This window comes from Oreochromis niloticus, linkage group LG8, assembly GCF_001858045.2.
Source record: "Oreochromis niloticus isolate F11D_XX linkage group LG8, O_niloticus_UMD_NMBU, whole genome shotgun sequence".
Classification (NCBI taxonomy): Eukaryota; Metazoa; Chordata; class Actinopteri; order Cichliformes; family Cichlidae; genus Oreochromis; species Oreochromis niloticus.
The window spans coordinates 20,730,890-20,744,403 of NC_031973.2; the positions used below are offsets into that span (position 1 = coordinate 20,730,890).

Consider the following 13,514-nt stretch of genomic DNA (forward strand, 5'->3'; position numbering starts at 1 on the left):
GATTAAATTCATTTTGCAGAGTAATTATCTTTATTTTCCACATTTTCTGTACATGGTAAACATTTGGAAACACTTAGAAAACATTTAATGGCACTTATATGAAAAGGCCACAGGACAAGGTGGAGAAAGCCTTACAAATGTGCTAAAAACAGACCACATTAAAAAAATACATTTTTTTTCTGGACAGAGACACTACATAATGGAAAGTTACATTCAAATTTACATTCAAGCACATGTTATAAGGTCTTAATTGATTTTTTTACTCTTCTTCTTCACAACACAGAAGCTGTGTGTATGTTTTCAATATGAATCACCGTTTCCTATGATGGAAAAAGCCAGGAAGAGAGAACAGTGATAAGCAGCAGCACTGGTGAGAGATACGCATTGAGATATGCATCCCACTTTTGTTTTTCACTACGTAAGCTATAAAATGAAATCAGCAGCATGTCTTACAGAGATTTAGTTCTATCACAGATGTGCTTCATCCATCAGTGCCACATGAAATATGCTCTTTGGGTTTTTCTGTTGTTTTTTTTTAGTATTATCCCTTTAAAAGAGCCAAACATGTGAGGATCAGATTGCTGTTGGCTCAGTGCTATTGCCTGGTTAAAGAGGTGGCATAACATTAGCCACCCTTTTAATCTTTCCTCCTACACAGCACGCAACACTCGCTCACATGTTAATGGCAACGTCGGTCTGGACCTGAATGTGCTTGTCTTACTACAAGCGTGCTGCACTAGAATGGATTTTCATTACTTCAGAGCTTCGGAGTGAGTGTGTGAGTGTGTGGGAGGGGGGGGGGGGTCGTTTTACGTCTTAGCACCAATACCTGCGGGGACTATGTTACTACAGCTGTTGAAGTCAAGTATCCTAATCGTGATGAAGAAACTGCTGTCACTAAGGAGCGCTCTAATTGCCACTGGAAACAGCGAGCAGAGGTGATTGTGACCAGGCTGGCCGAAACAATACACACTTAGATGTGCGGCCCTGAACGCTGGATCACACCAAATGGTCAAAATGTTACAGCTGTAATCTCAGTGGGGTCTTTTTTTGTCCTTTTTCAGAATCGGTTCAGTAATCCCAAAGCTGTACATGTAAACCAGACTACGAAAAGCATCCATCTATAAAAAAATAAAATGAACAAGCTGCCTCACAGTAAGAACAGACTACTTAAAATAAAAAACAGTTGAATGGATGGAAACATTAACTAATCAAATGACAGGCTGAGAGGTTTTTTAAGCATTGGGCAACCTCTCCTGGCATATCTCCAAGGGCCGTTTGAACGCTCCCCTCCCGAAAACTTCGACGTTGCTCGCCAGCCAGGAGACGATATTCCCGGGGACGTACGAAGTGCAGTTGGCCATAGACTGGATCTCGACGGGCTTCAGAACGCGGTCCCAAATGTTCACCTGACTCAGCTCGCCCACGAAAGCCTGTCCGGCATCAAAGCGCCCGCCCACCACGTCCTAGAAGAGCCATAAACAGCAGGATGTGAATTTAAACCGCATCGACAACAACATCATCAAACGTAATTACCTGTTCCAGCGCGGAGGAAGAGCCAGTCAGTGGGAATGAACTGCTCATTAAACTTTTGTACTGTCTTTTAAAGTGCTTGTAATGGAGGATGTCACGTTAAGAGGGATGGACTTGACCTCCTGACTATGAATAATGAAGATGATAAGGTGCTGACTCTATGAATCCACAATCTCAACAGGGTTGTCCGATAAGAACGGATGGCTTATCCACAAATCCACTGCCACTCAGGTATCTGTCGTTCACTCATTTATTTAGCACGAAGCCGAGGTACACATCCATAATGTGAGTGAGGGGATTAACAGGCTGTAAAATGCTATATGCCGTGTGGTGAAGTGATGGTGTGGTTTAGTCCCATGGACGCACACCGCTAACAGCATTAGAAGGACGAAAATCCACACGGTGAGTGAACTCTGCTGACTCTCCACACCTGCAGCTCCGACCGAACTCTCTGCGTCGACGTGTGTGCGTAATGATGAGGTAGAATTGTGTCTTCTGATTGGTGAAGAGGATGGGTTGCCTCACCGCTCATTGGCTGGTCGGCAGCTGTATGCTGATGTATTTACTCGGCAGATGTGGCTCTGTTCGTCAGGTCCGCCAACTGGCGGGCCTTTTGTACAGCCGCCCCCAACTTTGCGGAGCAAAGGTGCACTTCACTCAGGAAGGTCAGGCAGTAGACTCCGGTGGAAGAGCTGGAAGTCTGATAAGTCGTGCCACTGGTCGTGTATATGTCTTGTCCCCAACCTGTATCTGAACGGTCCGAACCCTGCCATCTGCTCCAGGGGTGACTTGGATGACCTTACCAACTGGCCAGAGGGCACGAGGGAGCTGCTGGTCCACAATGAGAACGATAGTGCCAACAGTCAACTCATCTCTTTCCTGCTGCCATTTGTGCCGCAACTGGAGTGAAGGTAGATAATTCCGGATGTAGTGGATCCAGAATTGATCCGCCAAGGCTTGACACTGCCTCCACCTACGACGGCTCAGGAGTTCTGCTTCTGGGTAGACGACCTGTGGCGTACTGGAATCGGGCCGCCCCATCAACAACATGTTGGGAGTAATTGGATCAGCATCTGCTACATCTGAAGAGACATAACCTAGCGGCTTTGAGTTGATTATGCTCTCTACCTCACTGAGTATTGTTCTGAAGACTTCCTCGGTGACATGCTGCGAGCCTAGAATGGTATGCAACGCAGACTTGATGGAACGAATCTCCCGTTCCCAGGAACCACCGAAATGTGGAGCCTGTGGAGGGTTGAAACGAAAATGAATCTGCTGTCTGGCCAACTGTGACTTCAGAGCTGGGCCGAGTGCGTTGAAAGCCTCCTGGAGTTCAGAACTACCACCTCTGAAGTTGGTACCTTGATCTGACAGTAGTTCGAAAGGCTTCCCACGTCTCGCGATGAAACGACGCAGGCTCATCAGGAATGAGTCGGTGTCCATGCTGGCAAGCAGATCAAGGTAGACTGCGTGGGTCGTTAGGCATTTGAAGATGATCCCCCACCGTTTCTCTGTACGCCGCCCCATCTTGACAAGGTATGGGCCAAAGCAGTCCACCCCAGTCGAATAGAAGGCTGGGCGATGAAGTCTTAAACTGGATGAGGGAAGGTCAGCCATCTTGGGAATGACCGGCTGGCTGCGCCACCTCCTGCATTCAGGACAGTCGTACTGGTGCTTCCGGACGGCCTCTCGTCCCCGAAGTATCCAGAATCTGCGCCGGAGCTCAGCAAAGACCCTCTCGGAGCCCGGGTGAGCAAGCTGGCGATCACAATCCTGGATGATGAGCTTTGTGATAGGATGATGAGGGTCAAGAACAACAGGATGCAAGATGTCCTGACTGAGGGCTTCACATCGGCGAAGCCGCCCCCCTACACGAATCAGTTGAGCCTCTGGGTCATACTCAGGAGCTAAGGCAAGTAGGCGACTGCTGGCAGCTACCGGTTTGTGAGATGACAGCCGAACAAAATCTTCAGGGAAACTGTCCTCCTGTACCTTCCGGAGGAGTGCTAACTCCGCTTGCTTGTAATCCTCTGCTGTGGGTGTCGAGTCAGCTGCTGTCCCATGGACGGCTCGAACATAAGCTTCCAGGAAGGCCTGGAAGCCACTGAAAGAACCAACATCAGGTAGATGTGGATCAGATATTCTGGTGATGTTTCCACAGAAGCTCTCCTTCCGCAGCTCTGATGAATCATCAAGGGAAACGTGGTTCGGGAGCTCTGGGCAGTATGATGCCGTCTGCCAGAGAAAAGGTGGGCCCCGGCACCACCGATGATGAGTGGTGAGCTGCGAGAGCATTAATCCTCGAGTGATGTCGTCGGCAGGATTGTCGCCTGATCTGACATATCTCCACAGGCCCCCTTCAGTTAGCTCTTGAATATCTGCGACTCTAGAGCCCACAAAGACCTTGTAGCGGCAGGATTGGGATTGGAGCCAGTTCAGGACTGTAGTGGAGTCGGTCCAATAGACAATGCTTGAGATACGAAGGGTGAGTTCCCTCTTGAGAACGGCAGCAAGCTGGGCTCCCACATGAGCAGCACAGAGCTCCAACCTCGGAATGGACTGTTGACGGACGGGAGCAACTCGAGATCGGGCGGCTAGGAAGGCTACCTGGATTCCCCCCTTATGATCTTCTGTCCGAAGGTAGGCTACAGCTCCATATGCCTTCTCAGATGCATCGGAGAAGATGTGGATACTCTGCTTGCAAAGGGATAGGTCTGTCTCTGGCTGCACATAACAACGTGGCAGGGAGACATCAGGGAGCTGAATCAATTCACCTTCCCATGCGTGCCACAGCTGCAGCAGGTCGGTTGGCAGATTCGGATCATCCCAGTCTCTCCTTTTCCGCCAGAGATGCTGCACCAGGATTTTGGCCCGAGTGGTGTAAGGGATGAGGAGGCCAAGTGGATCATACTGCTTGGCCAGAACCCGATAGATGTTGCGCATTGTGGCCTCCCCCGACTGCTCAGTGTGCCGACTCTGATATCTGAGCTCGTCAGACTGACAGTGCCATTGCAGGCCCAGCGTCCGCTCTGGTACATCAGTCCCATCAGGGGAAAGCCACAGTTCACTGCTCTGTGAGACTAATCCAGGTGGCATATGACTGATGAGTTCTGAGTAGTTGGAAGCCCACTGTCGTAATTCAAAGCCACCGGTGAGTAGCAACTGCTGGATTTTGTTAACCAGTTGCTGGGCTTCGGGAAATGATGCAAAGCTCTGGAGGAGATTGTCAACATAGAAACATTTCTCCACTGTGTGACGGGTATCTTCGCTGGGGCTGCTGTGATCCAGAACGTGCCGCTGCAGAGCATAGGTGGCACAGCAGGGGCTGCATGTCGTCCCGAAAGGCAACACCTGCCATTCGTAGACATCTGGTTGCCTCGTGCGATCCATATCTCTCCAGAGGAAACGGAGGAAAGGCTTGTCCTGAGTCAAGAGGCGGACCTGATGGAACATCCCCTTGATGTCACTGCTCACCGCAATGGGATACTCCCGGAAGCGAAGTAACACACCCAGGAGCGTCGAGCCTAGGGTAGGACCTGCTAGGAGATGCTGATTCAGGCTGGTTCCACTGTGCACAAAAGAACAGTTGAAGACAATGCGATCCTTTCCATTATGATGAACCATGTGGTGTGGTATGTACCAGGTGCTGTCATCTCTCTCCATGTCTGCACTGGTCAGTTTACTCACATAGCCTGCATCCACCAGCTTCTGAATTTCCTGGTTATAGGTGGCTGCTCGGACAGGCTCCTTCAGGAGGCGCTTCTCTGTGGCTCGCAGGTGACCCAGGACAGAGTCCTTAGTGGAATGAAGCGGGACTGGTTCCTCTTTCCACAGCAACGGGGTGGCATATCGGTTGATACCATCCACCTCCACTCTAATGGTCTTCTCCTCTAGTGTCTTGACAGCCATGGTATCCTGTTTTGAACGTGTGGCCACCTTCTCATTCTGGTATGGGAGAACATCCATCTGCCAGAGCTTGGCTACATTACTGAGAAGTTCAGCACTGGGAGTCAGGGTGTTTGTGAGTAGACACTGAGGAGTGGAGGCTTGATGTAGAAGAACCTTGGCTGGACCCTGCAGAGTCCAACCCAGCCGTGTCTTGAGTGCAGCTGGTCCTCCCCGTGGTCCCAGATGTACAGGCTCTACTGGAGTCAGGAGATGTGGGTAGTCAGAGCCAATCAACAATAATGGCTGAGCTTGGTGAAACGAATGAAGTGGAAGACTTCGCAGGTGGCGGTAGGACCTTTGCAGTGCATCAGCTGGATGTGAGTGTTTGGCGAGCCCAAGCTCAGTGGCAGTGAATGCTCCTTGGATCCGGAACCGTTTCCGAGGGTCAGTGGCGGAGGCTATAGAGAAGGAAACGGAATGTCCTTCCACCGTTCTAATGTCTTGTCGGATGGTTCGAAGCGCCAACTCCTCCCTCTGTCCCTGAAGGCCCAGCTCTTGGGCAGCCCTGTGAAGAAGGATTGTGCGCTCTGACCCATCATCTAGGATGGCGTATGTCTCCAGCTTCCTTTTGCCGTTATAGAGGCACACCCTGACCATTTTCAGTAGCACACAACTGGTCCCCAGGTTGGATCAACGTAATACGTGACGGGTTGGACAGCTTCCTCCGCCGGTCTGTCAGATCCTCTGGATCGTGATGCATTAACCTCATGGAGTATCTCCAAATGCACCTGATTGCATTGCTGGCACCTAGCTTTCAGGTAGCATTGCGCCTCGGGATGGTCCCTTCCGCATCTCCAGCACCGCTTGCCTGTCTGAATCCAAGACAACTTCTGCTCCGTATTGAGCTTCTTGAAATCTGTGCACTGATTGAAATAGTGCTGAAGATTATTACAGAAGGGGCAGAATTTCTTTGGCTTCCCCGATTTGGAAACTGGATGTGATGCCTGTTTTGGAGGCTCTGGGCCTTTAGCGGGAGGGTCGTAGCCCAATAAGACGGTTGTGGTTGCCGCTGCAGATCTCTGCTTGGGTCTGGCACCCTTCCCACGATCCACACGTGGCTCTCGAGGTTGCTGAGGATGATGGAAATACACATCATCATCTTGGATGCGGACTTCATATTCAAGCCACTCTGCCAAATCTGCTAAGGTTGGGATGGGTGTCTGAAGAGGATTGATGAACCGCTTAAACTGCGCTCGAAGACTGTGTGGTAGTTTGGACAGCAGTCTGGTGACGTGTGACCCACACTCTAGTTCTGCTCTCCCCTCTTTCCCAAGCTGTTCCAACATTCCCACAAGAGCCCTCACTTTCAGGGCGAAAAGACGGAAGGCTCGGCTGTCGCCACTCCGTACCGGAGACTCCGACAACACGTCGGTGATCCGCTGCAGGGCAAGTTTGTGAGGTTGACCATACAGCTCTATCAGAGATGACATGGTCTGGCTGTATGGGTAGCGGCTATTGCTGTAGGAATCGGCAATCAGGAGGGCATCTTCCAACTTGAGATGATCAACTAGGATCTGGTACTTGAAACGCTCAGTTGCATCATGAGGCAGGATATTGTCAAGGGCCATTCGCAAACGAGCGAACTGGCTGGGGTCATCAGACGTGAAGTATGGAATGTGTGGTTTTGGTCCCCGGTACACGGTCTCTGTACTTGGTAGAGGTTCGTGCTGACCATATTTCCTCCAGGCTTTGGAATCAGTTGGAGGCCAGCGAGGTGGGTCCCCAGTCATCTCCCGGAAACTTTCTGGTTCTTGGTGCTGAAAGGTGTATGGCTCGGCATATTCAGGGGTGTCCTGCCTCCTCACACATGCTCCATGGCCATACTCGTCCGTCACCTTAATTTTCCTGACCTGTTCAGTCACAGGAAGTTGACTGTACTGATAAGGTGACGTACATCTGAAAGGAGCTGAGGCTGCTGCACTAGCAGGAATTTCTGACACCGGAGGTGGTGGAACAGGAAATGGCTCAGCACTCTGAGGATCAAGTGGAAGTGATGCCTCTGGCCAAGGTAAATCCTGTATGTCATCCTCGGGTATGTGAAAGGAACGTACAGTGCGTGGGTAGTGCCTGGAGGCATGGTCAGGATGAGGAGAATGAGGCATGGAATCAGTCCACAAGGACTGCCTCTGGTCCTGGATACTGGGGCCTAATGCAGAAGGTTGGGGAGCTGGCGACGTCTGGAGGGCTGAGGACCGGAGAGAGAGAGCACCAAGCAGAGTCTGAACCTCTCGTCTGAGCTGATTATTATCTTCCTGCATTTCTCTCAGTGCTGATAATACCACGTCTGAGGTGCCATGCCGAGAGGTCTGGTCAGCTGGAGTGGCTGAGGTGTTGGGATGTGCCCCATGGTCATCAGGGGAGTGGTTGTGCGACACATGCACCTGCGGTAGTGACCTCCTCGGCAACTGCACCAAGAAGTCATCGAGGTAACGAGGGCGATGACCATCGCGACGAGGACGAGGAGTAGATGAGAAAGCCATCTTGCCTGTGAAACTGAAGATCCGGCTCGAAGGACCATGTAATGGAGGATGTCACGTTAAGAGGGATGGACTTGACCTCCTGACTATGAATAATGAAGATGATAAGGTGCTGACTCTATGAATCCACAATCTCAACAGGGTTGTCCGATAAGAACGGATGGCTTATCCACAAATCCACTGCCACTCAGGTATCTGTCGTTCACTCATTTATTTAGCACGAAGCCGAGGTACACATCCATAATGTGAGTGAGGGGATTAACAGGCTGTAAAATGCTATATGCCGTGTGGTGAAGTGATGGTGTGGTTTAGTCCCATGGACGCACACCGCTAACAGCATTAGAAGGACGAAAATCCACACGGTGAGTGAACTCTGCTGACTCTCCACACCTGCAGCTCCGACCGAACTCTCTGCGTCGACGTGTGTGCGTAATGATGAGGTAGAATTGTGTCTTCTGATTGGTGAAGAGGATGGGTTGCCTCACCGCTCATTGGCTGGTCGGCAGCTGTATGCTGATGTATTTACTCGGCAGATGTGGCTCTGTTCGTCAGGTCCGCCAACTGGCGGGCCTTTTGTACAGTGCTCTTGCTTTGTTTTCTAGTGTCAGCGCCACGTGACCCCTGAGGACACGAGGTCAAGTCCTTCATCTGTTTTCTGAGAAATTTGTCATTTTGTAAAGACTTTATGTTTCATAATTTAATAACACTAACAAATATAAGCAATCATGTGAGAGCATCATGGGTATTCATGTTGATTTGAATTTTAGATTCATGGTTAATATATTTGGTTTTTCTTTGGCTTTCATTGTTCCTCTAGCATTTGTAATCTTGATTATGTGTTCACTGAATTGTTGAATTCCTGATTTGATTAATTTATTATTCGAACAGAAGGTGAGTTTTGTTTCTTGTGATATTATTGACTCTTTTCTTCTATTTTAATTTTCAGTTTTACAGTTGCGTGTTTTTTGGTTCGTGCCTTTATTTTTATTCTTTTAGTTCCCACTGTGTTCCCTTGTTCGGCCCTCTTTGTTTATACAGTCCTGTTTTTCCTATGCCACTTTGGCAAAGCATCTATCATGCTTCCCTGTGTGCCACCTGCTGTGATCTCCTGTGGTTTTGGAATAAAAGGCTTGCCTTCAGTTATTTAAGCCAGCCTCTGCCTCACATTCAGATTCTCACTCAATCTCTCTCCCCTGACAGATAAACTGCTTGAGAAACAAAACTTAGGAAATGGATTTTAATACTGCTGATTTCAAAATGAAAATATGAAAAATACTTAATATTTATTTGTCATGTCTGGTAGAAAAATTTGTGGTAGACAGATAAGAGTGCAAAGTCCTTAGACAAACAGTTCTCCTGACCTTGGTACTTCAGGCTGGATCCTGTTACAGCTGAAGCACCTTTTCACACCATCTTCACACAATATTAAGAAGCTTGACCTGAAGACCTGAAGCAATCATCGGACACAATTATCTGTCTGCGCTGCAGTTGCAATCCCTGTTAGGCGTAGTCTATAAAGTCCAGTGGTTTTATGTGTTTGCAATCAAGAGTATGATAAAACTACCAAGCCAAATTTCATGAATCCTAGTGGAGATGTCAAGATGCATAGGCATATAAGGAAGATAGAGTGCAAGATAGAGAACTGACATTGGCTTTGGTGATGTATGTACTCTTCAAGCGCCCATCTAGTGGCTCAGATATTTCAGTATTGCTCAAGGTAGCAAAATGACTTATCAACTAACAGGCCGAAAATTATAGGTTCAATCTTGATGCATATATACAACATATATACAGCATTTGTGCCAGTAATCCCTGCTTCAGAGGGCTCCAAATGCTCAGAGTTACACTGTTTTTTCTAGTCTTGGATCTGTATGATGTCAAAGACAGTGGATATCCTAAATATGGTCATTTCAGACACACAACTCTCGCTGTGAGAATAGCAGTCCCGCCCAATCTACTGTACAGAGTGCGAGGGGCAGCCAATCAGAAGAAAGCTGGCTTAAAAGGAGGCTGGTTATATAGGAAAAGGGGTGAAATGGCTCATCTCAGGTAGAAGAGAAACTGAGGGGATGTATCAAAACCCAGCATGAAATAAGTAGGAGTTATTTTGTACTGTGAATCATGCAAAGCTACTCTAACAGAAACCAAGAATATAAATATGGAAGGGAAAATAGGTTCCCTTCAATGACATAAATATTCTGCATGCTGCTTTGTAAACTTTGACTAGCAGTGATTTGGATACCAAATATTCCCCACAGAACTAAACAGTAATATGATTTTTTTTTTAACAATAACAGCACTCAAAGACCACGGCCATTCATGCCTTTTAAAGAGGGATCTGGATGCAAACCAAATATTTAATGGCTTCTTCCCTCAACACGAAGTGTCACGAAAATAGACTGGGCAGGTTTTGTGTAAAGCCATTAAAAGAGACACAAACAAACGTCAATAAAAACATGCATTATTACCTGCTTGGCAGAGGTAATAATACATTGATTCATTTAGCGACAGACCTCAGCATCTGTGGGCAGTGATAGATTCACTGTTGTTTCTGTTAATTGTTTTGTTCTGATAATCAGCCTGGATCTAATTTGTGCCGCTTTAAATCTGGGTAATTTTCTTCTTTCCATCTGCAATTTGCAGAGACACCTCATAAATAGCGCGTCTTATTAGTCGAAGCGCTTGGTACAGCATTTTCAAGTTTTTTTCTTCTTGCAGTAATGTGAGCGTGTTGAGTTGAGAGCACATAGCTGCAACACTTTCTTTTTTTGACGATGAATTTAAAAATAGACATTCATCAAAGATTTTACTGTATCATATTACCTGCTCCTGCCCCAGGATGATCACTCCTCCAGGCTTGATGGGATGCCAGGCCGCCAGGTTGTCACCAGCTCCCAGCTTCTCCCCATCTTGGTAAGCCTCCCACTGACCGTCTCGCGTGGTCCAAGAGATGCAGATGTGGTGCCACCTGCCGTCGCGTACCTCCAGGGGAAGCTGAGCAACCTGGGGTCAAAAAAAATTATGATTTTGTGTTTTGTACCAAAACACAAAAATCATATTTGTGTTTTGGTACAAATATGATTTTTACTAAATCACTATTTCAATACAATTTAATTACTTGCCTTGTCATTAATGAGAAGCTCAATTGGGTTGTTGCCCCATTCAATCAGCACAATCTCATTTGCTTGCCCTGGTACACCGTAAGAAAAAGGCGTGCCTATGCCAGGGCTGGCGCTGGACTTGATCCACATGCAGAGAGTGAAAGCATACATCTCTGGCAAGCTCTTGGTGATACGGCCATACAAGTAGTTGGTACGCTGGGGCAGGGACAGCTTAAACTGCTCTGGGGATATGAAGTCACCTCCGCCTGTAATAAGATCGGCAGAAAAGACCCGTGGTGTAAGGAGGGAGCGATGACCCATGAGGCTAAATCTTCTCACCTTTATTTCACCTTTGGTGATTCATAAGATCACCTTGACTATTCTGAGTCCTGTCCTCTGTTTCACAGTAAACTTCAGAGGGCAGCAGCCTTTCTCCACTCTCGTAATTTTCCTTTTGTGTGGCACTATTCTCTGTGTAGTCATCCAATCTGTTGAATGCGCTGTATGTCACTGAAACCTATTTATATCTCAAAATAACATTTCCGCTTGATTTGTTCTCTACAGCTATTGTAATGTAAATATGTGAGTTTGTGCTTGGCTGTACCTTTCTCCAACTCATTGATCCTCTCCACCAATGCGTTTAGAGTGCTCTCTGTTTTCAGCCTGTAGGCAGCTGTGGCATTGGACAGCATGCTCTTTTCCGCCTCCAAGGTGCTGACTTTTTTCAGGAGCTGTTTCTCCAGTTCTCCAAGACGTTGCTGCAGCAGGTCACGGAGCTCACTGGGGAACGAGGCTCCAGATATGTTGGCCCTCATTTGCTGTTGCTAAGGAAGGATCAACATCACCAGTTATCATAAGCAGGATGTGCACTAAGCCCCCCTGAGAGCTGTGAGCTTCTGTGTAACTGATTGGCAGGTTTACAGATTGAGTTTAAATAAAAGTTTTTCAGTCAGTTTTCCTCTCCTGTCAGGATAATCCACTCATTTATTTTAATGTGGGAGGCACATACTGGGCTTGAAACAGAGTATTTTCATACTGTGTGGTAGTCATGGTAAGACTATGAACAAAAGACTCTTCAATTTATTGAAAGCACAAGCAAAGTGAAGGCAGGTCACACGAGGTCCTGCATCACAGGAAATTAACCAATTAGCTGTATAATCTCTTCCCACATACTGTTTTGATTCTCCACGATAAATTCAGTAACAATTCTTAGAAGTCACGCTCTGCTTTTGTGCGAATCGACAGTTTGTTTTAATCCCCTTAAATCCGTAATCCGTAAGCAAACTAGGTTTTTAGGTTGGCACAATGCTTTGCGCAATGATGCTTACCTCAAGGTTTTCCAGCCGGTCCTTGAGCCCCTGCATGGTTTTTCCAAGAGTGTCGATAGTTTCATTTGGATCCCCGGGAACGTCCCCCATCGTGTTTTGTTTGTCTTTGCCCCATGTTCCCCCTTTGTCGTACTTTCTATCCGCGGTGGCTGACGCGCACAGAGACAGCTTGGTGGTAAGCTCGTTGATGGTGCCAATCTGTTTGGAAATCGTTTCTTTCTGTTGTAAAATCGTCTCCCTTAGCTGCATGACCGTGTTTCTGAGCTCTTCTTCTTGACCCCCGGCATTTAACTCGGGTAGCAAAGTCACAGGGCAACTGGCATCGCCCGTGAGGGGTATTGCCCGGCAGATGTAGCGCTTTCCATCGTCCGCCTGCCTGTTTGTTAGCTGACCACATCCCAGAGCACAAAAACATAACACCCCAGACAAGAGTGAAAACATACCGGCGGCTTGTGTCGCTCAGAGAAGTGAAGAAAGAGGTGAAAACCTCACAGTTAAATTGTCAGCACTCTAAGTGGAGCCCGATGCTGAGTTCAGTGCGTAAAAGTGTACTCCAAACGGCTCTGCGCAAAAACCATCATGTATAACTATCTCTACAAAGTAGCGACATGATGTCCGACCGGCAAAATCGGGAGTGGAAAATCCGATCAGGGGAGTGTAAGCCCGTTAATGTGGCTTGTGATAACGGAACTATTCCTGGCACGAACGGAGCGCACAGTGTGGTGCTGATCAGACAGCTCCTCTCGATAAAGAGGATTACCAAAAAAAGGTGTCTGTGAAAAGTCCTGGATGTGTTGTAGTAGGCTGACGTCACCGAGTCTAGGTGAACTGTTTGCTTAAATGATGATTTGTTAAGCTGATTAAGACTCTAAGACTCTAAGTCGTTGTCGGAAATTGATAGGATTGAAAGGTGTGGTCGATTAGAAGGCGTGGTTATTTTCATACGCATGCCTTATGATCCAACACGTTATCATGCTTTATTTTTTACTCGGTTCCCATCCCCAGACATATGTGCGAGTGTGCGCTGTATGTGGTAGAATTTGAGGTATGTATGGATAATAAACAATAGAATAACTTCAGAACACATTTATGGAAGTCCTGCAATCAAAAAAAATAAATCGATTGGA

The 13,514-nt window shown here is 47.6% G+C and overlaps 1 protein-coding gene across 1 annotated transcript; it reads right to left on the reverse strand.

The window, feature by feature from the left end:
* Positions 1-171: 171 nt before the first annotated feature.
* nptx2b (neuronal pentraxin IIb) lies at positions 172-13,286 on the reverse strand. Its single transcript, XM_003438564.5, has 5 exons — positions 12,388-13,286; positions 11,664-11,883; positions 11,081-11,325; positions 10,782-10,961; positions 172-1,466 (listed from the first exon to the last, which is right to left on the reverse strand). The coding sequence occupies exons 1-5, from the start codon at positions 12,826-12,828 to the stop codon at positions 1,236-1,238; spliced, it is 1,317 nt and encodes a 438-aa protein (XP_003438612.1). The 5' UTR covers positions 12,829-13,286; the 3' UTR covers positions 172-1,235.
* Between the last annotated feature and the right edge of the window lie 228 nt (positions 13,287-13,514).

What these genes read in the sequence shown, in the direction of transcription:
- nptx2b (XM_003438564.5), bottom strand. Translation starts at nt 12,828, where the DNA reads ATGTTTTCACTCTTGTCTGGGGTGTTATGTTTTTGTGCTCTGGGATGT. An exon ending in ACCGGCTGGAAAACCTTGAG is followed by an intron (nt 11,884 to 12,387) that starts GTAAGCATCATT and finishes ATCCTTCCTTAG; the next exon opens with CAACAGCAAATGAGGGCCAA. An exon ending in TCATCCTGGGGCAGGAGCAG is followed by an intron (nt 1,467 to 10,781) that starts GTAATATGATAC and finishes TGGCTCTTCTAG; the next exon opens with GACGTGGTGGGCGGGCGCTT.